This window comes from Cyprinodon variegatus, unplaced genomic scaffold (genome assembly GCF_000732505.1).
Source record: "Cyprinodon variegatus isolate N-32 unplaced genomic scaffold, C_variegatus-1.0 Scaffold26, whole genome shotgun sequence".
NCBI classification, from domain to species: domain Eukaryota; kingdom Metazoa; phylum Chordata; class Actinopteri; order Cyprinodontiformes; family Cyprinodontidae; genus Cyprinodon; species Cyprinodon variegatus.
In genome coordinates this window covers 1,718,353-1,741,993 of record NW_015150479.1, presented here as the reverse complement: position 1 = coordinate 1,741,993, position 23,641 = coordinate 1,718,353, and the positions used below count along the sequence as shown (strand labels likewise).

At 35.6% G+C, this 23,641-nt stretch overlaps 1 protein-coding gene across 4 annotated transcripts in view; it reads left to right on the top strand.

Moving 5' to 3' along the window:
* Positions 1–23,641, top strand: part of grid2 (glutamate receptor, ionotropic, delta 2) — a 520,299-nt gene that overhangs the window by 458,650 nt on the left and 38,008 nt on the right. For all 4 annotated transcript variants that reach the window (XR_001481865.1, XM_015395277.1, XM_015395286.1 and 1 more), the window contains exon 14: positions 15,142–15,308. Coding sequence is in view for 3 of the 4 variants with exons in the window: in XM_015395277.1 (XP_015250763.1) it covers positions 15,142–15,308 (167 nt within the window). In the remaining variant the exon portion in view is untranslated. The remainder of the gene's footprint in view (positions 1–15,141; positions 15,309–23,641) is intronic.

Sequence of the window (23,641 nt, the reverse complement as noted above, 5' to 3'; positions counted from 1 at the left end):
ATATATATATATATATATATATATATATATATATATCATATCTTTTTTTTTTCTGAATCTGTACTAAACTAAATATTCAAAAAGACACCAACAATGACGTTTTACAAATTTATTAAAATCTATAAAGCAAGCAGGAACTCAATCAACAGCAGGACAGGAATCTCTGAGGAAGAAAGATCAGGTTTGTTTGTTGGGTTGGATCTCATGAGAATTAAGCAAACAGGAATAAAGCCACTAACCTTTTCAAAATCCATGTAGGAAGGAGACTGAATTTTGTTTCTACACCAGTTCTCTGAATAGTGTTAGGTTCAGTGGTGATGTTACTGCTGGCTTTTACTGCTTTGAGGAAGAGCATGCTGATCACAGGAACAGATATGGGAAGAGGGACAATCGGGAACGCAAAGATTTTCCTACTTGGAAATCCAGAGGAAAAATGGAATTTGCTGGTCAATGGACAGAAAGATGATCAGCGCCCAGAGATTACAATAAGGAAGAAGTAGAACGAGTAATAGACAAGAAACAACAATCATAGGGCAAAAATCAGATTGGAATCAGAATCAGGTAATCAGGCATGGAAGAAATGCTGAACATCTACCAATGAGGCTTTCAAATATCTCGTTACAGCAACTGTTTTGAGGTCTGCTTAAATAGGCTAGGAAGCATGTTGTAAGTATGGCCACTGATTAGAAGTGGCAGAGCTGCACAGCTGTGAAGAATTAGTAATAATGATACCACGAGTAGAGCTGAATATAAACAAACCAGTTACTCTGCCAGATATGACAGTCATGACAGTCACTACAATTAAATATAAATATCTCTTCCATGGGTGCTAATACATGGGGACGGTGTTGTGTCTTTAGAACTGATTTTCACCTGGAAAGCAATTTACTGTTTGCCAAAACTGGGGTTGAATCAGCAAATATTATTGAATCTCCCCCGAAGCATTTCCCATGAAACAATAAACTAAAGTCTATTTGCTAGCTTCATGGGCTCTGTTACTAACTGCATGGAGTTCTTTCTTACGAATTGACCTTAAAACCTTTCCAAAAATTCCCAACTAAATGTGGTACATTCTTCAGATGCAAAGATTGAGACACTACCGTTCTTTTCGTAGCCCTCTGTCTGAGTTTTGTCAAAAAAGTTTTAGAGGACAACTAGTTGCAGAAATATGCTCACTGCCAAATGAGGTTTTTCTTCCATAATGTCTGGTCTCTTTGCTGTTGACAGGGTGAGAAGCTGTGAGAACTTGTGATAACCTTAAGTTCAGTCTGTCTGAGATCCATCACATTGAATGGGGCAAGGTGTCCCAGTTCAAACATGTAATCTGTTCTTTGAGCCTAATTGACCTGAAGGAAATAAAAGGGAATAACTTGATTTAAGATAAGATAAATGTCATAAAAAGATAGATGAGCATGATTTTTAACTTACTCTATATAATAGGGTTGTTTTAAAGTCATTGCTCCCATGTTGTAACGGTCAAATCATTTATTAGGACCATTTCTGTATGATAAAATAAAATAGATTTATAAGAGAAAAATTTATAACAATCTTTTTGCATTTGTAGGACACAATCTCCAAGACGTGCTGTTAGAGGCTTTTTGGTCTTCCACATTAGTTCCATAAAGAAACACTTCTCAGTAATGATAGAGTTTACAACATGTTATTTAGGAGAACTTGTCTGCAAGTCCAACATTTTTTTATATATTATTTTAACTTGATCTGACATCTGCCACAATTTGTTACCATCTGCTTGCCAGGGACAGATATCACCCCTTTAATGTTTTACTATATAAATATGTTTCCATTTCTATTCTTTTTTTTTTTCTTTCCTGGACATCTTTACATTTAGGAGGGCCTTGTCATAGAATAAAATAAGAATATTATTTGAATACAACAGATATTATTTTTATGTTTGTTTCACTTATCGAAGCAAAACACATTTTTGACCCTTAGACAAAGGAGAACTGATTGTAAATAATAATTTAAATACTTAATTATTTACTCACCGGTGTTTACCAGCTTCCCAATAGACTAAACCCCTTGTGTCACATTCTAGTGACAGTTTCAAGTTTCAAGACAAATGAGTTTAATAACTGAACCATGGTTTATAGCAGTGAACCAATGGCTTTTACATCATGCATAAAAAATGTGTTTGTAGGTGGGAGTAATCGTCTGCATCTCATACTTGTTGGCCTTGTGGCCCACATATGTGTTGGATGAAATAACTTTGAAAAGTGTATACATTAACATTTCTATTGTCTTTTTTTTGGAAAAATGTAAATTTCTACTCCCAAAAACTTGCATTTATTATTGCTGTTTGCCTGTTGATTCATGCATTTTGCTGTTTTATTCATAAAGGTATTATTATCTACCTTTGTTATAACCTTATTCAGCTGTTTTTTGTTTAAAGGTATTATCTTTCTCACTAATAAAACAAGTGAGCTTCTACCTGCAGAATGATTAAAGTAAGTTAATATAAGTATGAATAAATGAAGGAGCTTTAATTTGGACATTTCAACCACATAAACTTTTCGATATAGTATTGCTCTGTGTAGGTAATACTTTTTTTGCACTCAATATAAAATGTATTATCACCACTTAATTGCTTCCAGTCATTGACCTGCAAGACACGCTCCTCCTGAATGGGCCTTTGCCAGTGACCTTTGCTTGCATTTTGTCGTTGACTTTTCAGCAATCGCTCATACAAAGCATGTATGTAGCAACAATGGAGAGGAATGGAGAGGAGACTCCCTTTTAACAGGAAGAAACTTCCAGCAGAACAAGGCTCAGTGTGAGTGGCCATCTGCCGAGCCCGACTGAGGTTCAAGGAGACAGAAGCAGACATAAAGAAAGAAATACAAAAGATAACTGTTAACTAGCTACATACTGTAGGTAGCCCTGTAGAGGAAAGCTACAGACAGGAAGTTGGGCTCTGAGCCAGTTTCAATCTCAGATGATAAGAGAACACATAGTAAGATCATCAGGACTTCACTGAAAACCAGGCCAAGCTCCAACATCTATAAACAGAGATGTCAATGGCACCAGCTCAGCTGATATTTCTCTCCGGGATCCAGTCACATCTGAACAGGCACAGACCAGCTACTATGATAATTTGATTTCAAGCTATCTAATAATTCCCCCATTTGGGAACACGCATATATATATATATATATATATATATATATATATATATATATATAGTGAAGAGAACTGGCCCTAGCACTGATCCCAGTGGTACTCTACAGATAACCCTGGGGCATGAGGAAGATTTATCATTAACATCAAAAAACGGAAATCTATAAATAAGATTTAAACTAGCCTAGTGCTGTTCCTTTAATTCATTTCTAAAATAATATTATGATTGATTGTGTCAAATGCAGCACTCAGATCTAAGAGGACAAGTGCAATTCCATTATCTGAGGCCATGAGAATATCATTACTGACTTTCACCTGAGCTGTTTCACTGCAATGATCTCTGAGCTCTAAATCCTGATTGAAACCCTTCAAAAAGTTCATTATGGTGTAAATGGTTACGCAGGTGCATAGCAACTATTTTATAAATAATTATCGATAAGAAAGAAAGATTAGATATTGCTCTATAACTGACCAAGTCCGGGGTGAAGAAACTGTTTCTGAAGTAAATGTTCAGTTACAGCTACCTTAAAGACTTGTTGTACATAGGTATCCCTGTAACAGGGATAGATTAATCACATCGGAAATGAAGAAGGAGATCAAAGGGAAAAGTTTCTTAAATAACTTGTTTGGAGCTTGATCTAACATGCATATTGAAGGTTTAGATGAAGATAATAGTTTTGCTAACTTTGAAAGTTCAACTGTTTGAATCCCGGCCCGGGTTCTCTCTGCATGGAGTTTGCATGTTCTCCCTGAGCATGTGTGGGTTCTCTCCGGGTACTCCTGCTTCCTCCCGTAGTCCAAAAACATGACTGTTAGGTTAATTGGCTTCTCTAAATTCCTTAGGTGTGAGTGTGTGCGATATTGGTTGTTTGTCTCTGTGTTGCCCTGCGATGGACTAGCGACCTGTCCAGGGTGTACCCCGCCTCTCGCCCGTAGACAGCTGGAGATAGACACCAGCACCCCTCGCAATCCCACTTGGGATTAAGCGTGTTAAGAAGATGGATGGATGGATGGATGGAAAGTTCAACTGGATTAAAACATTCCAAAACCACTTCAGATTTTATAGTTACCAGTGGAAATCTTAGACTACCACTTGTAGTGCACTTGACAACAAGATGGAACACCAGAAAAAAAGCTACCTGGGGCACAAAACAAAAAAAGGAAAAGGGAGAAGGATAAAGATGTTGCCAAGATGAAAAAAAAACTTTCAATGTGGCTGAATCATGGGCGTAGGTTTGCATAGGGATCATAGGGACCTATCCATACCAAACCTTTGGCCCGACCTACTTGTCCTTAGCAATAATTCTAGGTGAATAACATGTTATTTACAATCCAGTGTTGTTGCAACATTTGCTCCTCTTGCAGCTTCGCTGCCTGGTAGCTGCTGCTTCCGCTGTTCTGCACCGGACAGGCACTTAGACAGAGCGGTGTTATACTCGGTCTTTTCAGTCCATTAAAATCAGTAACTGTGTTATTTAACTCTACTCTCTTCCTGATTTTCTGTTTTCTAGTCCGTTTGTGAGTGCATGCTTGAAGCATGAAATTAAAATTTTATTCACGCTAGAATACCATGGTTACTACAATTAATATTATGCTATGAAACTAGTTCCAATTTAGAATAACTAAATTTTATCTACACTAAAATAGGTTAAAACTGCTGACTATACTTCTTTCAAGCCTACTGTCCAAAAAATTAGTCACAAGTGCCGTAACCTCCCCAAACAACACAAAACAAAACAAAAAAACAGATGAATCCACATATAAGAGAAATATTTAGATTATATATATATATATATATATATAGATAGATAGATAGATAGATAGATAGATAGATAGATAGATAGATAGATAGATAGATAGATAGATAGATAGATAGATAGGCACATATTTACCTTCTGTCTTAGTTGCTGGTCAATTCAAATGCAACCCTTTTCAACGTGGAAAAAAGTCTTTGTGATGATGTGTTCGCATCCACCTCAAAAATATGTAGTTTCACCCCTGATAGTTACCTCAGATGCTGCATCACCTTCCAGGGATAAACACATAAAATTTAGAGAAGTATCAGTGATCTTAACTTTAATAGAATCGATCTTATTTAATACGAATCCCATAAAATTATTATTGCATAGAGCAGGGGTTAAAGGATGGTTCAGCATCCACAACCCATAACAGGACACCCACCTAGATCAGCTGCACAGGCCCCTTTCATCTAAGCGTCTACAAAATAACTGGTTTTCTGACCTTGCAATTAAGATCAATGATTTCCATAGAAACTAGGTTCACTCTTTGATTCAAATTGTCCCAAAAATATGCCATAAAATTGTTATAACACAAATATGTATCACCTCTGTGATGAAGCAACTGCCCTGCAGATGCTTTGCATCTTTTTTCCTAATTTGCACATTGATGGTTGTAGCATTGAATGCCATCCTCTCCACCATAATCAGTATCCTTGCTGATGTCATGGTAGGAATTGGACAAGTAGAAAAAATTATCACAGGAGCTTTACCCTGTGTGTTGCATATATGTGTCAAAAACCTATCAGGCAGATGAGATTAGATTAGATGAGCTTTATTGATCTCACAGCGGAGAAATTCACTGGTCACATATTTGCATAGTAATTAAAGAAGGTGCAAACAAGGAGGAAAAAGGCGCATTAAGAATAAACAAGCAAGCACTGTATATACAGTATGTCAAGATATATACAGTATATCAAGATATATACAGTAAATCAAATGGACCTTATTTTAATCTTTACACATACTATATTCCCCATCTTTTTTTTTTTACAATTTAGTAAGACCTAAGATGTTCCCTTGATTCAAATTTGTCTTTCTAGTTTGAGCACAAATACATTGTTTAAGTCAAATTTTCATACAGATTCTATGTCTGGGCTTTATTATTGTGTAAACCAGGAAGTAGAATCACCGTCTGATCACCAGTCACTCGTGAACATCATTTCAGGTCAAAAGTAAACAGTCCAAGCAAAAATAGGCACAGTGACGCAAAAAGGCAATGATACTTTTTTAAACAGCAAAAAAAATCATTTTATTATGAACAATACTATCGAATAAAGATAAAAGAAAAGGAAAGGAAAATAATTATTTTTGTGTTCAGCCAGATCCTATTAAGGGTAGCATCTTAGTTTTGGCTCACTGATCTGTCTCGGCTTATTCGTCTCTCCAACATCTGTCTGCAATTATGCCTTTCCTTCACTATCGCATCTCTCATCAACTTAACCGGGTCTGGTTAAAGATTTGCATAGAGCATGGCAATAGGCGATTAATTCCTTTGTTTTGTTTTTTCCAAGACCTTCTTCCTGAAGAGACAAAGACAACTGATGACAGCCAGTGGTAATTAAACAACTGAGAAAACAAAAAGAGGAATGGGAGAGAAGAAGTTGTCATATTGTGTCTTCAGGGACTGAGGTGGTAACTATAGCAAACAGCTGGACAGAGCTCCTCCTGAGGAATTGATTCCTCATGAGGAATAGCCTTTTGTAGTCGTTGTCTGTGCACCATTTTGTGTTTAGCTTGGTGGTGAATGAAAAATGAATCTTTGTTTTGGCAAAGAGAAAAACAGGTGGTTTTAATTTGAATATGTAAGTAGATATTGAGATGCTTGTTTGTAAATTAATAAATGAGAAAGAGTTCTCCTAGGACAGATCGATTTTTAAACCCAAATCCAACAAGTTTCACCTTCCCTTCCATCTATTATTTTTTTAATCTTGTCAAAATTAACTCAGAACAAATAATAAATGATGGAGAAGCGAAAAAGTTCGGATTTAAATAAATCATCTAAAGCAATTGTAGCATAATATTTCAGCATTGAATTCCTGAATATATGGGGACATAAGGGAAAAAGCAACATACTTAAAAACATATTCTTCTACAAGTTAACCTGTCTTAAAATAACTTTCCTCATGTATATTGATACAGTACGATGCACAGAGGGGGAGGCGCTGTCTCTCGCTTTGATTGATTTCCCTGTACCTAATCTTATCTTTATTCATATCTTCACATATCTACATGAAGCCAGGCAGAGCAAAGAAGGGGGGAAATTTGGCTGGGGAGCAGTGGCTCATTGTGATGCTCTCTGATTCATCAAATAAAGCCCAAAGAAAGCAACATAGAGAATGAGGGAAATAAATACCGAAAGAGCCTGAAAGCACAGGCCCATAATAGCTGGCTTAAGTTAAGTACAAGCAGAAATCTCCACAGGTATTTTAGAAACAGGGTGAAATACATTTTTGTTAAATATAACAAAGTTATTAACCTCAGCCTTTATTAATAAACTTTCTAAAGGCATATGAAATCCTCTTATATTTTGCCTATATGGTGCTTCATGCCATTGTGGAACAGGAAAAAAGGCAAACCAAATGAAAGGTCTGTTCTTCCTCCTTTACTCAAGTCATACTTTGAAGTGAAGGAGGCCAATCAGTTCATAGCCAAAAGTGGCTTATCAAATACAGATCTATAGTGAAGGATTGTTTTAAAGTGACGTCACTTAGATAGTGGAAGATTATCTGTAAGGTTTCGATTTGGAACCTTATATAGACAGTTGTTATGCTTTGGTGCATGACCTTTTCCTGGTCAAGCTGGCCTTATGTCTTAAAAAAAGGGTCTTAAAAAAGTCAAAGGGTGATGAAAGAAAAAGGACAGAATTTTGCATTTCCTAGGAGATATCTGACATGAGAGTAATGCATGACCTTTATTTATATAAAGCCGTTAAACATTTCACAAGTGCTAAAAACATACAGTTGGGGAAGGAGGGAGGGAACACATCATACAGCCATTAAACACTACAAAGCAGCATGCACCCCTTCTATTCGTAGGTTATGCATCTGACAGTTTTCCATTTTGATCGGTCAAGATATTCCTATTAGCAGCAAAACATGCAGGTTCAATCTGCATGTTTATGCTCATTATGCATGAATGGGTGTCAGTGATCAATTTTATGTTTTATGTAAAATTGAGTATGTTTTTGTTCAGAATTGTTTAAATGGATAAAAAGTGTATGGTAGAATTTTAGAAGACAAAGCAGCATTTTGTTACATCTTAATTCTTGTAGGCAGCTACTGGTTAAATATTTTTATTAATTAAATTAAAGTCTAGTTTAAATGTACTCTGTTTGCTGCTAAGTGCACAGTTTAGAAAAGCATGATTTCCACCAACTTTATCATTAACAAATGTAAGAGTAGAATTTAGAGGATTGATGTTCAATCTCACATCTATGTTCTTAAAACAGCTGTTTGATCACAGCTGTTATTTTTTTAACTACATAATGTTATCTGGAAACTAGGAATGTTTTACTTCACAAATTTCTTCCGCTTAATCTCCTTATTCAAACTCGGAAGAGAGCTGGGTATGTATCGGCACTAATGAACATATACTCACACAGCGAAGGGCTATTACAGCCATGGTTCAGTTCTTGTTTCAGCTTTGTTCATTTTGAGAAAAAAAATCGTAAAAATAGCAGCTGCTTGAACTAACTCTGTGCCCTCTGCAAGTACACCATTTATTGACGCATGCAAAGCAAAAGCTTGCGCCCAGCTATACAAGGGCTGTATGTATAAACTGTGGGCTTGTCCTCCTCATCATACAAGTAGTGGCATTACACCACATTCTTCCACATATATTGTAACTTAAAGGGGTGCGTTTATGGCTTCTTCTTAGTAGTCTGTTATCACAAAAAAACATGGTAAACAAAAGTGGTGCAACATCACTTGATCATTTTTAAACCTCTTAAACTGTCATTAAGAGCTAAAATTGGTTGTTAAGTATTTTCTTAATAAAAAAAAATCACTCTGAAATGTGAGGTTTTTCTTGTTTTTCTCTGTTTACATTCTGCAAACTTGTTCCTACTTCACTCATGATGCGTCACAAATGTCCTTATTGTCTGCAACTCTTATGTCTAAGTTGTTTCTAAGTTGTTATCTAAGTTTCTGTTGGTCTTTGATGGTTGTGTGTTGTTTTAAAAACACACTAAAGTAAATGTTTTCAATCAACCATTCTAAATTTATGGTAGTATTCAAAATATAGGTTTGTATTCTTCTTCAACCATGGTCTGCGTCAGGGGATTTTAGGGCAATTAAAGATCTACTGCATGACTCCGAAGTCTGAAAAATGTATTTAGCTTTTTGCAACCGGCTGTCTCTTGCTCTAATTCATTGGCCAAATCAAGTAGACAAATGGTCATACTTCTCCTTATGTTTAGGTTGGAAGCAATGACAGCCACTAATGATTTAGTACTACCATCTTTAAATATATCAATTTGAAAACTGTCACAATCCCTCTCAGGGCGCCATTCCCATGAACAGAGCCCAATTTCATGAAACCAAGATAAGGGATTACATTGGTATTTTCTTAATATCTCTGCAAATTCAGCAACAACAACAAAAAAAACCCAGTAAAACATAGGTTACCACTGCAATTTTCTTCTGTGCAGCTAGCCTGCTCCAAAAGAGTTTAACAGCAAGGTTGAACCAAACCTGAGAACCATATCTGCTCAGTCAGTGGTGACACTGACAATCAGAAACCAAAGACTTTTTCTTCTTGAGATTAGAGCTGAAACAATTAATCTGATTGGAATGTGTTGCTATTCGATTATTAGCAGATTGGTGGTAGCAAACGTTAAATGTTAATGTGGCTGAAATGTGTGCCAGAGTAACTGACCAAATCATGCTGCTCCCCTTTAAATTCCCTCTTTTAAATGCTGCATCTAATATATATATATATATATATAAAAGCAATGTGTATTTATTTTGCTGATTGTTTTGGTAAATGAAAACACTGACATATATTTATATTTTAACATTATTATGGCAGCCTATACCTTTATTATTATTATAATTTTCTATTTCGACATTTTTACTGTGTAATGTGTTTTTAAAGACGGAGTTGTTCTAAGTTTGACAAACAAGCCTTTAATCGACTGTTGCTGAGTTGAGGGGAATAGAGAGATGTCCATTCTATTCTTACTGCCAATTACCTGCATGAGTGTTATTGTTTTTTCAGTAATGATAGACGCTAGCTGTAAAAACAGCTGGGTCCAAAAATTCAGCACCGTATGGGAACAGAAGCATGCCTATAGGTGATATGTTTTAAGCTTAGATTTTCTACTTGTTGCGTGTTTCTGTTTGCAGAAGGAGATGCTGAAAATCTTAGCAAAGACACTTTTTGCTAGATCATCAGAAGTGTACATTTGGCATTAAACGATTCATTTATGTTATAACATAAATTTGAAAGAAACTTTGGAAGAGATGACAGCTTTTTTTCATTTTCTGATACAGGATTCCCCGATTTTAATGTTAAGATACAATTCTGGGAATAACAATATGTAAGGAAAAAGTCATATTTGCTGCTTAAAAAAGAGTTTCTTGTAAATTTACTTTTATGTTGTAGTCAGGATTCAACCCAGAACATCTTGCATTTAAGGCAAAGACATAAACCACTGTAGCATAGAGGGACTGAATACTTAGACAGAAATGTAACAGAAATCTAAATTCCGGTTACCATATTTTTTCATTTTTAGGTTTTTAGTTTATCTATTATTGTTTGCTGAATCAGTGAATCAGTGATCAACCTCATGGTTTGTTAAAGAAAAATGCAGAACTGCATTTAGCCTGATTGCTTACACCTGGCTTGAGGTATGTGCACCTGTGGTGCCTGGCTTGGCGTTTGTGGAAAGAATGAAGCCAGGATTCACTCCTCATGCTAGGTTGAGTCTGGTGTTATCTCATATGCTGGGATTTATGAATTCATCTTTTGTAATAAGGCCCAGCATGCCAGATGGGGACACTCTCCAGTCTGCTATTGGAAAACGCTGATTCTGAAATGAATTTGTGATTGACAGGTATATTGCAATGGACACCTGTGCTTCACAGTAACAGTTTAATGCTACATTTAATGCTGTAGGCTGGTTGTTTCGCCAGCTTTAAAACAAAGTGTAGCACAAAGAATTCATGCTTGTTGTGTCACATGAGCAATGTGTGGGCCCAAAGCTTATAAATATGTACTTGATGAAAAATGGTTATGCCCAAATATATATGAATCCAGAAATAAAAATAAATCTAATCACATGAAGTATTTGTTCTCCAACATATATAGCCTCTTTTATTAAAGGGCATGCCATATTTAACATTTTCCTGAACTGTCAAATTTGCCACAGATTAAGCATCAGGTCAACAGATCTTGCCGATTCAGGATAACAGCCATCTGGTTTTCTGAAACTGAAAACCCAGACTTTCTGAATATTTTATTCCAGAACATATTTTGAGGTCTTTTCTGACTTTCTGAAATATAGTATTTATACTATTTTTTGAATAATTTATTGAATGAATAAAAATGATATAATGTGTTAATTATCGAGTCAGTTTGATATTTTCTCAGGATGTTGGATAAGGCTAGCTAAAAACCTAACTAATTCTTAGGGTTTAATAGTGTTAAACATACGACATTTTATCTTTTATAAATACATTGAAACAAACAAGGAAAAACATTTTTCTTATCTAAAGACATAATGCAAGAACAACGTGCATTTTTTAATGTTTTTTAAAAATCGTTGAGAGAGAAGAAATACATTTTGATGTTTTTCTTGTTACTTTTTATATTGGTTTTTCTCTGGTATTATTTTATATATATTTATAAGATATTAATATATTTATTTCTGCAATATCAAAAACAATACCAAACCAAAACAACATATGAAAAAATAAAGACCATTAAAAAAGAATTTAATGGTCAGCATTATTGTCATAAGAGAGAAAGGCTTTATGTAGGGTTAAGGTTGAAATTCAACTCTCTAAGTGTTTGTTAGAGAGTTAATTCAATTAATCACATTAAAATAGCCTTAACTACTTTTAATTAATGGGTAAGAAAATTAAGAAGAACTGTAACCTTTTGCAATTTTCTTAGCTATCCTTGAGCACGGTGGTCAATGTGGTCAACACTAGTTTCATTTTAACTAGTTTTCATTGTTTTAATGGTCTTTATTTTACATATGTTGTGTTGGTTTGGTATTGTTTTTGATAATGCAGAAGTAAATATATTAATAGTTTTTAAATATATATAAAATAATACCGGAGAAGTATGGGTGTCTGTAATGTTGTCTTCACTAGCAAAGTCTGACTTGCAATGTTTCTTCTCTTTCTATCTCTTCAATTATTTAAGTGAACATAAGTGAACTGCAGCCCACTGGCTTTAAGGAGGTCACAGGGTTTCATGGTGGGCACTTATCTCAGATGAGTTCACAGCAATGAGTGAAGTTCACCTTCCTAAAAGGAGTTCACATAGAGTGTTTCTATTTGAGCAATTTCTCTCATTAAAATAGACCAGTGCTGTAATCGTAAAACCATAGGTATACATTTTTTTAAAAGTAAGATTTACATTCCAAGATGTTAAGTGCTACTTAAAAGAGCATCAATTATTACATGAAAAACCGAAGGTATACAATAGATTTGTTTGTTATGAAAACACAATATTTAGTTAATGAGCAATTTATATAAAATTATGGTTATAACGAAGAACCTGTCAAACTTTGAGGGAACTCATATCAGAGTAAATAATAGAGCTGCTTTAATTATAATGTGGTATTTGCACGAAAAAGGGACTTCACACAATAGTTTTTCAATGGCAGCACGATAGGAGAACACTGGTGTTCAAGGCATCACCTCATAGTGCCACTGTGGCTATTATTGTTATCTTCAGTAATTCATCTAAGTTTAGTCAATATTTAGGCCATGTTGTACATGTTGAATAGTTATTCTGATGCATAAACTCTGAGTTTTCTGTTTCACAAAGAGAGTTTACTCAACCTCTCTTTCTGCTACCATAGTAAAATTCTCTGCAAAACTAACCTGGTTGGGAGCCGGTTTTGTTCAGTAAACTCAGAGTGTCACCGTCTCTGTTCTCCTTAGAACCAATCACAGCGATTTAAAATGTGTAAACATTTCTAGGTATATAAAACTTAATTCTTTCTCGTACAATTTAGTTTTTTTTTTTTTACTTTCTGATATTCAATTTTTGCTGCAAAAAATGTAACTTAGAAAATGCATTATTATAGTTCTAACTAGGAATGTGATTTGTACCTGGAAGAATCCCATTTTAGTGAGCTATAAATAGAACAACAGAGAGGAGAGTGCTTAAAGTAAAGCTTAAAACAGTCTGTTATAGAGGACTTTATATAAACTCACGCATTAACATAAGCAGCAATCTTCTACTTCACCATCTTCCTCTCCTTTGCAGCTTTAGCACTGTTTCTCTGTTCTTTAAACACAGTATTCATATTTTTTTCATTTCTTAATTTAAATCTCTAGTTCCAGTGAGATGAAATGGGCTCTTCCTGCTGCTCGATGTCATGGTGACTTGTTTAATCGGTGTCCACTCATAATGGCTTTTCTTACTTGTTACGCATTTGTTTAAGTCTGAGGGGAGCTACTCAGAGTTGATTAAGCTAACTCATAGCTGCTGGTGAAACCGATAACTCAGTTTTCAACCTCAGGCTAGATCAATTCAAAGTTGATGATTTTAATTTTGACTTTGTTAAACCTGCTTTGTGAAATGGAAACCCATGCAAAACTGTTAAAGTAAACCATTTATCTTATGTTATCAAATATATGAGTGATGCATCGTTGATATCAGAAAATGACATGTGTACTGCTGAAGAAGACTTTTTAATATAACGCCCCTTAATTGTCCCACAGTGGGTACATTTTTTCAGTAGACTGCATGCACTAAGTGGGGGGCGCGAGGAGCATTCTTGAATTAAGGGTCTTGCTTATAGACCAAAAGTTATAGTCTTGGCTTTAAACCATTCACATATGCAACCTCTCCAGTGTGCAAAGGCCACTTCTCTTCAATTGAATTGAGTAATAAAACTGTTTCTTTTGTTAAATAGTAGTTAATTTAAATAGATTTAGAGTCGTATTGCAAAACCTGTTAAGCTTTTCAATTCAACAGCCATCATTAGAAGGTACACATTTAGTCTTCAAAACTAATAGTAGTGCTCTTCCCTCTCTTTTGAAGGTTTGAAAGATTACAATGAGCCATTTTGATATCCTGCAGTGAAATAGTGAAGACATTTGTAAAAACACAAATACACACTGACACACTGAAGCAGACTAAAGGCTGTGAAATTACCCAATCAGAAGGCCTTGTCAGCCCTGAGACATTAGTCATTACGTGTGAGCCAAGTGAGGAGACACACAAACACACACGAGCTAAAACACAGATGGATTTGAACATTTTATAAAGCACCATCAAAGTTAATGACACACCAGGTCCAAAATGATGTATCATGAAAAAGAAGTGTATGTATGCAGAAGGCTGCGAGTATCGTTATGCATCTTACTGTTGTGTTTATCAATGTTTCAAAATCAAAATATTTCTTTATTAGAATATTGCAGCATCCTTATTTTTTGCATCTTTAAAAATAAATGTTTTATTGAATTTTAACTACAGGGTGTATTAACAATATGAAACACAATTCGATCAAGTCCTGATATTCATTTTAAACTCCTTAATATTCTCTGAGTTTTGACAAAAAAAACACACTCACAGGATGGATGTTCTGCCACTGAAAAAAGTGAAGTCTTCAATCTTAATGTGATTCAGTGTAGTAAACAACTTGTAAAAAAGGCTATCTTGATTATATACATCTAAAGATTTATCACCAACATGTAAAGAGTGCTTTCAAGATGCCATTTTCTCACAAGGAATTTAAAAGAAAATCACTGCTGTCCCTAAACACATAATCCGGTTGTGGTCTCTATATGTGTTGAGAGAAATTAGCACTAACGTATTTCTCCCTGCTTAATGTTGGTAAACATTACTGCAAACAAAAAAGCTTTAAATTGGTTAATTTTTAAACTGTGAATCCAAACATGATTATCAGAATAACTCAGACTGAATTTCCGCTGTTGATGAAGCAAAAACACAACTCTCTGAATGCTGAAATAATACTGTATATTGAATGTCTTTTTTTTTTTTTTCTCTCTCTTTCATTAAGGTGAAATATGGGCGCTTTGGCTTTGTGTGGGATGCAGCAGTGCTGGAGTATGTGGCCAATAATGATGAGGATTGTTCCTTCTACACTGTAAACAGCAACGCGCCAGACCGTGGATATGGTATTGCCATGCAGCACGGCAGCCCCTACAGAGATATTTTCTCTCAGAGGTAAGAATCATAAAAGTAAACAACCTTGAACAACATCTAAGCACTTTTTATATTTGATATTAATGTGACCTTAATAAATGTGTATTGATAGGGGGAAATGGTTTCTTACTGTTTATCTCAGTCTTTCTTTTAAAATGTAATGTTAAGTACTTAGAAGATGCATGCTCTTTTCCCTGCTTCTTCCAAATAATTTCAGGCTAATACATTTTTTACTCACATAGCTTACTTTATAGTCTAGAAAAGTGTCGATTTTTTCATATTAAAGATAAGAGTTAAAGATGTATGCAAGGTACCTGCAGTATCAGACTTTCTATTTTCAGTTTGTTTGTCAGATAACTTCTATACTAGTTTTAAATAAATAAAAATGTTAAGAATAAAAACTGGAGCCTTTTGCAATGCTAGAAGGCGTTGCTCTACAGGTCAGATGCTAAGTAAAGAAGCAGATGAAGTTGTTCATCCGTCTTCAAAGAAACAGTAAAACTGCTTATGGTCAACTTGTGAGAACCACCCTCTTATACTGAGCCTAAGTTAATGTGACAAGTTCGCCCCAGAAATAAATCAACAATAGATTGTCAGAACTGTTTGCTCCAAGGGAATTGATGGATTTTTCTGCAGAGGGAAGTAAGAACTCAACCATACAATGATAAATGCCCTCATATGACCTATTTGGTTATTTTGGGCGATAAACAAAACCAAATTGATTCAAATGTTTGAAGTGTTCAAGCTGATCCCAGTTGTTCATCTTGTTTGGCTAACAAAAGTCAGTACTGTCTTGTTGATCAACACAGCTACTGAATTTATTCATTTATTCATTATCTTCCCCAAGCATAGTCATTTTTGCAGCCGCTACACAAAGGTCATTTACTCATTTCCTCTCAGCAATTGTGCTGTTCTCCTCCAATCCAGACGATTTTTTTTTCTTGTTTGTCTGTTTACATTAATCTTTAATGTCATGCTGGGACATAAAACTACACCGCCAGACTGCAGCCTCAGCAGGTGCAGTTATTACTGTAAGGGCCCCATAAGGATTGCTTCCTTCCCAACTGAATGTCATGCTGGCTTCATATGCAATCAAGTATAAGATCATTTCAAGAAGAAAGGGGAAATTTATCTAATGCCCCCATTACATTAGTAAAGTTGCATTATGTGAAATAGATAAGGATGTTTTTATTGGTACTTGTGAATGTCTGCATGTTATTGGTAAGATACTTGAACACGACTCAGTACAAGGGCCAAATGTGGATGTGGAGGTTCCTTAATAGCTTCATATCTGATGATGCGTTGCACTTCAGAATATTGCCTATTGTTGCTTTTATTGAAATAAACAAGGAATTAATTGGAAAGCCATGTCTGTGATTTACTTCTATTACTATTGCGGTAATGTCTCACTCCTGGGAAAGCAAGTTCAAACAGTGTCCTTATTTGGACCTAATTCTTGCAACCAAAACACACTGCTGAATTATCAGGGGAAGAATATTGTTGTGGATATATAATTGATTTGTTTCTCTTTTAGATCTGTCATTCTGACGTTCACTATTACGCTGATTAGTGAAGCACAGCATGGAGGTTAAAAGAAATTATATTAGCAGTCTGTTCCTTTGCTCCATGGAGAGAAACATTTCACATTAAGTTGTCTTCTGTGGTCCGATCATGACAAAGCTTAAAACTTATTGATGTCTCATTCATTTGGTTTTGTGCTGATCTAACAATTAAGAGTTGTTTAATTTTGTTGCATCACGTTTTCCCCTCTAACCAATTTTGATTTTAGTGCATCCTGTTTCATAGTGAAATAGCAAATTAAAAAGAGTTCCAGAAATGTTTGCTTATAGAGGAATGTTATATATTTTTTTCACCTTGTAACACATGTTTTCTAAAGCCATTTCAAAATGACTATGGATATGGTTCTCCAACTCCTCATCGGTGAACAATTAGATTTGTATTTATCCTGCTAACTGCTGATACTGAACTTTCTTCCTAGTATCACTTGGTACCAGTCATTTAAAAGGTTAATGCAAAGCTAATTAAGCTGCTATATCTGTAGCCTCTCTGAGGCCTGGTAAGGTGCCAATTCATCCACTTTATTAGGAGAGGATATCACATTTCCCACGATGCTGGACAGGATGATTGGTCGTATGCCTTCTCCTTCAGTGGTAATGCTCAGTTTTGGCATGGGTCCTGCATTACCGCTCCAAAAACAAATGCCTTGATAAAAAGAAAAGGAAAAAAAAGTTGTGCACATAATGCCATGTTCTATAATGTTTGCAAGCCATCCACAAAAAATGGAGCACTCAACCCTACTAGAAAGTAGATTTAAAAAAGAAAAATGCACAGTTGAGTAGAAGTTGCCTAATCAAGCCGCCTGCCGGAGGTCTAGGACCTACAGTATGCACATAACAATAAACCCATTGTTCACTCTGTTACTCAAAATGTAAGTGGGTCTTAAAAATTGACAGAGCTGTGCATGCTTTTAGGACATGCAGTGGTGTTATATAACTTAAACCTAAGTAGTCTGTATTAAACATATCAGAATTTTTCTCCGTATTTAACAGTTTCTCCCTGAACTATTGGCTGACATCCTCTCGCTGTTAAAATGCATATAGAGCTTTAGATATAAGTAAAGAAATTTTGTATCATCTTCTGCATGATATTTGCAGCGGGTTTTGATGAACAACCCATTTCTCAGATTAAATCTAAGAAATCTTTGCTTTCAAGCCAGGCTATTCAGCTACTTTTAGGCTATTTGCTTTGCTTTATCAGCTCAGTATTTCACTCTTGTCCCCAGTTGTGTATTAGCCCTTTTTTTTCTATAAACGTTGAAACTGTGTGTCATTGGTAGACCAATTTTATCCCTTCAATTATTGTCGCAATCTAAAAAACACTTTTTAAGGTCATAGATCCAAGGATCCACTTTGCCTTTTGTTTTCTTTTTTTTTATTCATTTTTGTTTTACTTCAACAGGAGTAAAAACTACTGAATGGTTATTGTCAGGAAATCAGTAATGGCCTCAGTAGGAATCAAAGAGAGCAGACTGTGGTGATGGAGCCATAACACTGAAGGGAAATGTTGTGGAACAGAAACACGAGCCTTAGTATATCAAATCAGTCAGGCTATGTTATCAAGAGATATGAGATTGGCACGATTTTGATCTATTTACCATTCTCTGTGGTAACAATCTTAATCTGATCAAAAAAAAACAAAGAATAAACTAAATTCAGCGGCAAGAGTTGCTTAAAAGAGCATGCCAGCATCAAGCCTTGGTTAGGCTGGAATACCTCTTTTGAAATGCAAGTAGATGTGTTATTCGTTATAGTCATCCCTTTAAAACCTACAAGTTCCTTAAAGTTGTTTAAAATATTTATATTAAATAAAATTGTTGCTTGTCTTTTATTTGATGAAATATATCATGAACAACAAGATAACAACAATAAAGGTTGCTTGTACTGTAGGTGCAGTGTGTACTGTTTCACTGCTGCCTTTCAGCAATAAGGTCCTAGGATCAGTTCCCTGCCTGGGGTCTTTCTGCAGGAGGGAGGGAGGGATGGTCTGGATGAGATTTGCATTGTTCAGGGTAAAACCAGCTCTTGGGTAGAAACATTTTTAGTCTGCTATTTCTTGACTTTATTGTTCTTCCAGAGATGGAAGGGGGCAGCCAATCAGTCTCTGAGCAGTGAAATCAAGAGATTTCAGGTCATTCTTCCTGAAAATCCTCAGAAAAAAATAACCTCAGTGGGGCTGATTTTCCAGGTCAGGTCCTTACTGATATAGGTGCCCAGGAATTTAAAATATTACACCATCTTAACCATGTCCCCAATTATAATGATGGGCTGAATGTCTGGTATACACTTCGTACCATTTTTGGTGGTGCACCAGACAGTTGTTCAATCTCCATTCTATTCCTGATATTTAAGAGAGAACTTTTACAATTTCCCTTTAAACATACACCATTTGAAATTATAGGACATCACTTGCAATCTCAGAAATCACAATGTCATACAGCTTTTGACTATAATAACTTGTTTTTTAATAAGCCCTAACTATTTGCCCAGCTGGGTTTCAAACCATATTATCCTGTATTGCTAAGAGCTGGTTTCAGGTGGGAGGGGTCTTGACCTTCAAGCAAATGTTGTCGGCCAAAACTACAGCCAGTCCTGTTCAGGTCCAATTTTATACAAGAGTAACATAGCATGTGAACCATAATGTAGAACTACGGATGGGTAGATCAATTATTTAGAGTTAAAAACTTGAAGGGGGTTTATAAAGATGTCTGTGGGCTCTTTAGGAGGGAAAGATTCCAGATTCCATTAAGTAAGAACTTAAGTCACATGGACTAGTTGATTTTTTTTCCCCATTTCATTAAACTTAAACTCTACCTCACACAATTAAGGGTGAACCCTTTTCAAATTGAACCCTCCCTTATGATGATCTTTTACGTACGTTTTTACTATTGATATAAATCTCAAGGGATAGATGGAATTACTTCAGAATAGGAGTGGACAAAACTTATATTAATATATTTTTTTTTTATTTGGTCACTACATTATAATTTGTCAATTTGCCAATTGAATAGCAGTATTATTATGTGTAACCCTAATTATGCTTTCTAAGCAAAAAATAGCAGATGTGTAGGTGCAATCTTGCGTTGTTATACTCTATAAAAGAAAGAACTCCTGCTATTTAATCCTGAACTGCCTCAAAGGGTCATCAAAAAATGAAAAAAGGTATAGCAATGGAGTATTGGTAAAAGGGACACCGTCACCTTTTCTTTTTTAGTCGGCTTTGGATAAGAATCAGAATTTTTGACAGCTTACAGTCTTTGCTTGACCATTTTTCCAGCAGTCTTCAGAACTCCTGTCTGGGGTTTTTGTTGATAAAATGTATTATACTTCGGAATTAAATATTATTTAGTGCTAATGTTAGTTCCACAAATCAAAACACTCTCTTGCCTCTCTATAGAACTGCAATCAGCAGATTTCATCTGTTTTAGTGTAGATAATATTTAGTTTCTAATTGAGAGTAGTTTTGTAGCCTGATACTAATACCATGGTATTCTGGCGTGAATACAAATTTAATTTCGTGCTCCAAGCACGCACCCACACATGCACACATAGAAAACAGAAAATCAGGAAGAGAGAACGAGAACTTAAGGCAGAACAACCAATGAGAGTGAAGTTAAACAGCCCAATTATGTGTGCTTCTAAGTTAAAGGGAAAGGAAAGACCGAGCAGGCACTCAGATGGAGCGGCAGCAGCAGCTACCTAGCAGAGGAGCTGCAAGAGGAAAAGAACAACTTCTGTAAAAACGCTGTATTGTAAATTATAAACATGTTATTCACATTGAATTATAGGTAGGGACAAGTAGATTGGTCCAAAATGTTGGTAAGGATGTGTCCCTATGGTCCCCATGCAAACATACGCCAAACATATGCTTTATACCTTTATTCCTAAATCTTTAGGCTAAATGATGTAAATATTCAGTGATTGGCTCATGTACAGTACATGAGCCAATCATTTACCTGGGGAAAATCTCTGCAACTTTAGAGGAGTGTTTGCATGTTTGCATCAGAGTGTGTGCTCTTTGCATACTTGAAGAGTGTTTGTTTTATGCACTTCCCCAGGGACAAAAGTAAAAATGAGAAAATAACTTATTTGCTGTGACAGTTTAAAGAGATCACAAGCAGGGCAGCATCAGTAGAGACGGTCAGACTGCTCCAACACTGGAAAAACGATCTAGAAATAAGTAAAAAATGTCTTAAATTAGGTGTTTTTACCGTTAATTTCAGTAGGTAAATGAGATAGTTTGCCAATGGAATGAATATTTTTACTCTTAAAATAAGATAATTAGATAATATGCACTTGAAATAAGACAATATGTAAGTGTAAATTGCCTTGTTCCATTGGCAAACTGTCTCTTTTACCTCCTCAATCCAAGAACAAATGCATTTATTTTAAGAAAAAATGACTTATCTAGATTTTTTTTTTCAGTGAACTCTATCGTCTTCTGATGGTTTGTCTACTATCGCTCTATCGTTCTATCGCTGGAATAAAGTACAGCAACAATTCACATCTGTTTTTTTGCTTGTGAGTGCGTTAAAATCTGCCAGCCTTTCAGTATTATGGAATAATCTGGAAGTGTGTTCTTAATTTTCTACATACATGTGACGTGTGTGTGTGTGTGTGTCCTCCTGCATGATTGATGGAGACAGCCTACAGATTTACCGGAGTCAGAAAACAGTGCCATAAAGGGCTTTTCTGCTAATTTAAACTGACAGCCTCTGACAAGTTGTTTTGAAGTGCTGAAGGGGCAAGATAAAAAAAAAAATAAAAAAAACTCCTTTCAGTAGGATGGCTTATTTTTTGTCTGCTTGTTGCTAGGCATTGATATGAAAATTTCAAAACATAAGACCCAATCCATAGCGGATGGACATATTGGAAGTGTTCCTGGCTATGCACTTTAGTGCACTTGTAGAATAAATCCCAGTTGCAAGATGAACACACATTTTATGTGTAATACTTGAACACAAAGCAGAAAGTACATTTTAAGTTGTGAAGGGAGTTCAGATATTTTTTTTCTCTTTTTTAGAATAAATGTCTAACCTGAAAAGTTCTAATAAAAATAAATAACAAACTCATTGTTAACATAATATTATCATCCTGTCATTTTCTATTGCAGAGTTGTGTGCTAAGGAGAAGGTCATATATCTATTATTTGATTTTAGTCCTGTTCTCCTGAGATATATTGTTGTTTTATTGCCTGGCTGAAAGCGGGTACTTTTCTATCAGCTTGAGGGCTGATAGCTGAATGATTTTAAAATAGAGCTACAATATGCTGCATTTCTGCAGGGACCATGGCAGAGCATGTTCTGTAGCATGCTTGAGGGGCCAAATGACGATTACTACAGTGACAAATCTCTGTCACAAACACAGATAAATCACACCCTGGGGGAACCAGAGTAGATTGCTGTGGTGAGCACACACCACAGGCTATCTTCATTCTGAAGAAATTATGTTAGATTGTTTAGCCTTTTTCACACATTGGGTACAAAACAATAATGGCTTTATCAATCTTTTCAACAGGCAGCTTTACACATGCATGCTTATCCTATACATGCAAATTGTGTCATGGTTTGATGTTCTCTCAACAACTTATTGGACTTGCAACATTAAGCATGTTAGCTATAAAGTGCAAAACAACATTCAACAGTGGTACACCCTACTTATGTAGTACTAAAGCAGTTACTATTAAGCCACCTTAACACTAGAATAAAGCTCAGTAGTTGCCATAGCCTTTAGGACCATAGAAATGTCACCAGATTGCAGAAAATTTGGGAAGCCAGATTTCAGAGCGGGACAATCCTGTCTCTATTCAGCCCTTAGTATACACCAAATAGTGTGTTTTCTAGAAATTCCTCAGGCGTTCGCAAACAATGATTTGTGAGGAGTTTCATAGCTGATCTAGGTTGTTTCCTCACAGTCTGTGTTTTTTAGCTAACTTTGTATGCAATATATTTCTGCACCTCCACAGTCAATGTTTTTCTTGCTTTTGGCTTATAGAGACCAATATTACACTGGGACATTTATTGCTTTTTGATGCAATCCAGAGTACTATTTGATTGATTGAGTGATTTTCTTATTTACCGATTGATTGACTGATAAATTGACTGATTGACTGGTTGATTGGTTGATTTATTGAATGACTTTATTGATCTCACAGTGGAGAAATGAAGAAGAAGAACAAGTTGTCAAAGGAAGAAAATGTATATATATACATATATATATATATATATATATATATATATATATATATATATATATATATATATATATATATATATATATATGTGTGAAAGCTGAAGCCTTTTTCCATTTTTTAAAGTAGGATTATTATACAGGGTTGTTGCACAGGGTATTTACATAGGTATTTATGTAGATGGGTATTTATCTGTGTAACTATTGCACTGGGTATCAAATATAAAGAAAGAAACAGGTTATTGCACAGGGTATTAAATGGTAATTGCACATTATACATTGCTCAAGTCCGTTCTAGTGTCACATTGTAGTCTGGTGCCAGCAGGGATGAATGACCTGTGGTAGCGCTCCTTTTTACAAGCAGAGTGTAAAAGTATTTCACTAGAGGAACTTCTCAGCTCCTCTACAGACGGGTGCAGAGGATGGAAGGTGGTGTCCATGATGGATGTAAGCGTAGACAGCACCCTCTTCTCAGCCAATCCCTCCACTCAGTCCAGAGCCTAGGACAGAAACAGCCTTTCTCACTAGTTTGCACAGTCTCTTTCTGTTCCGCTCATGCGCATTCATGCGCTTCCAGAGGCCCAGCAG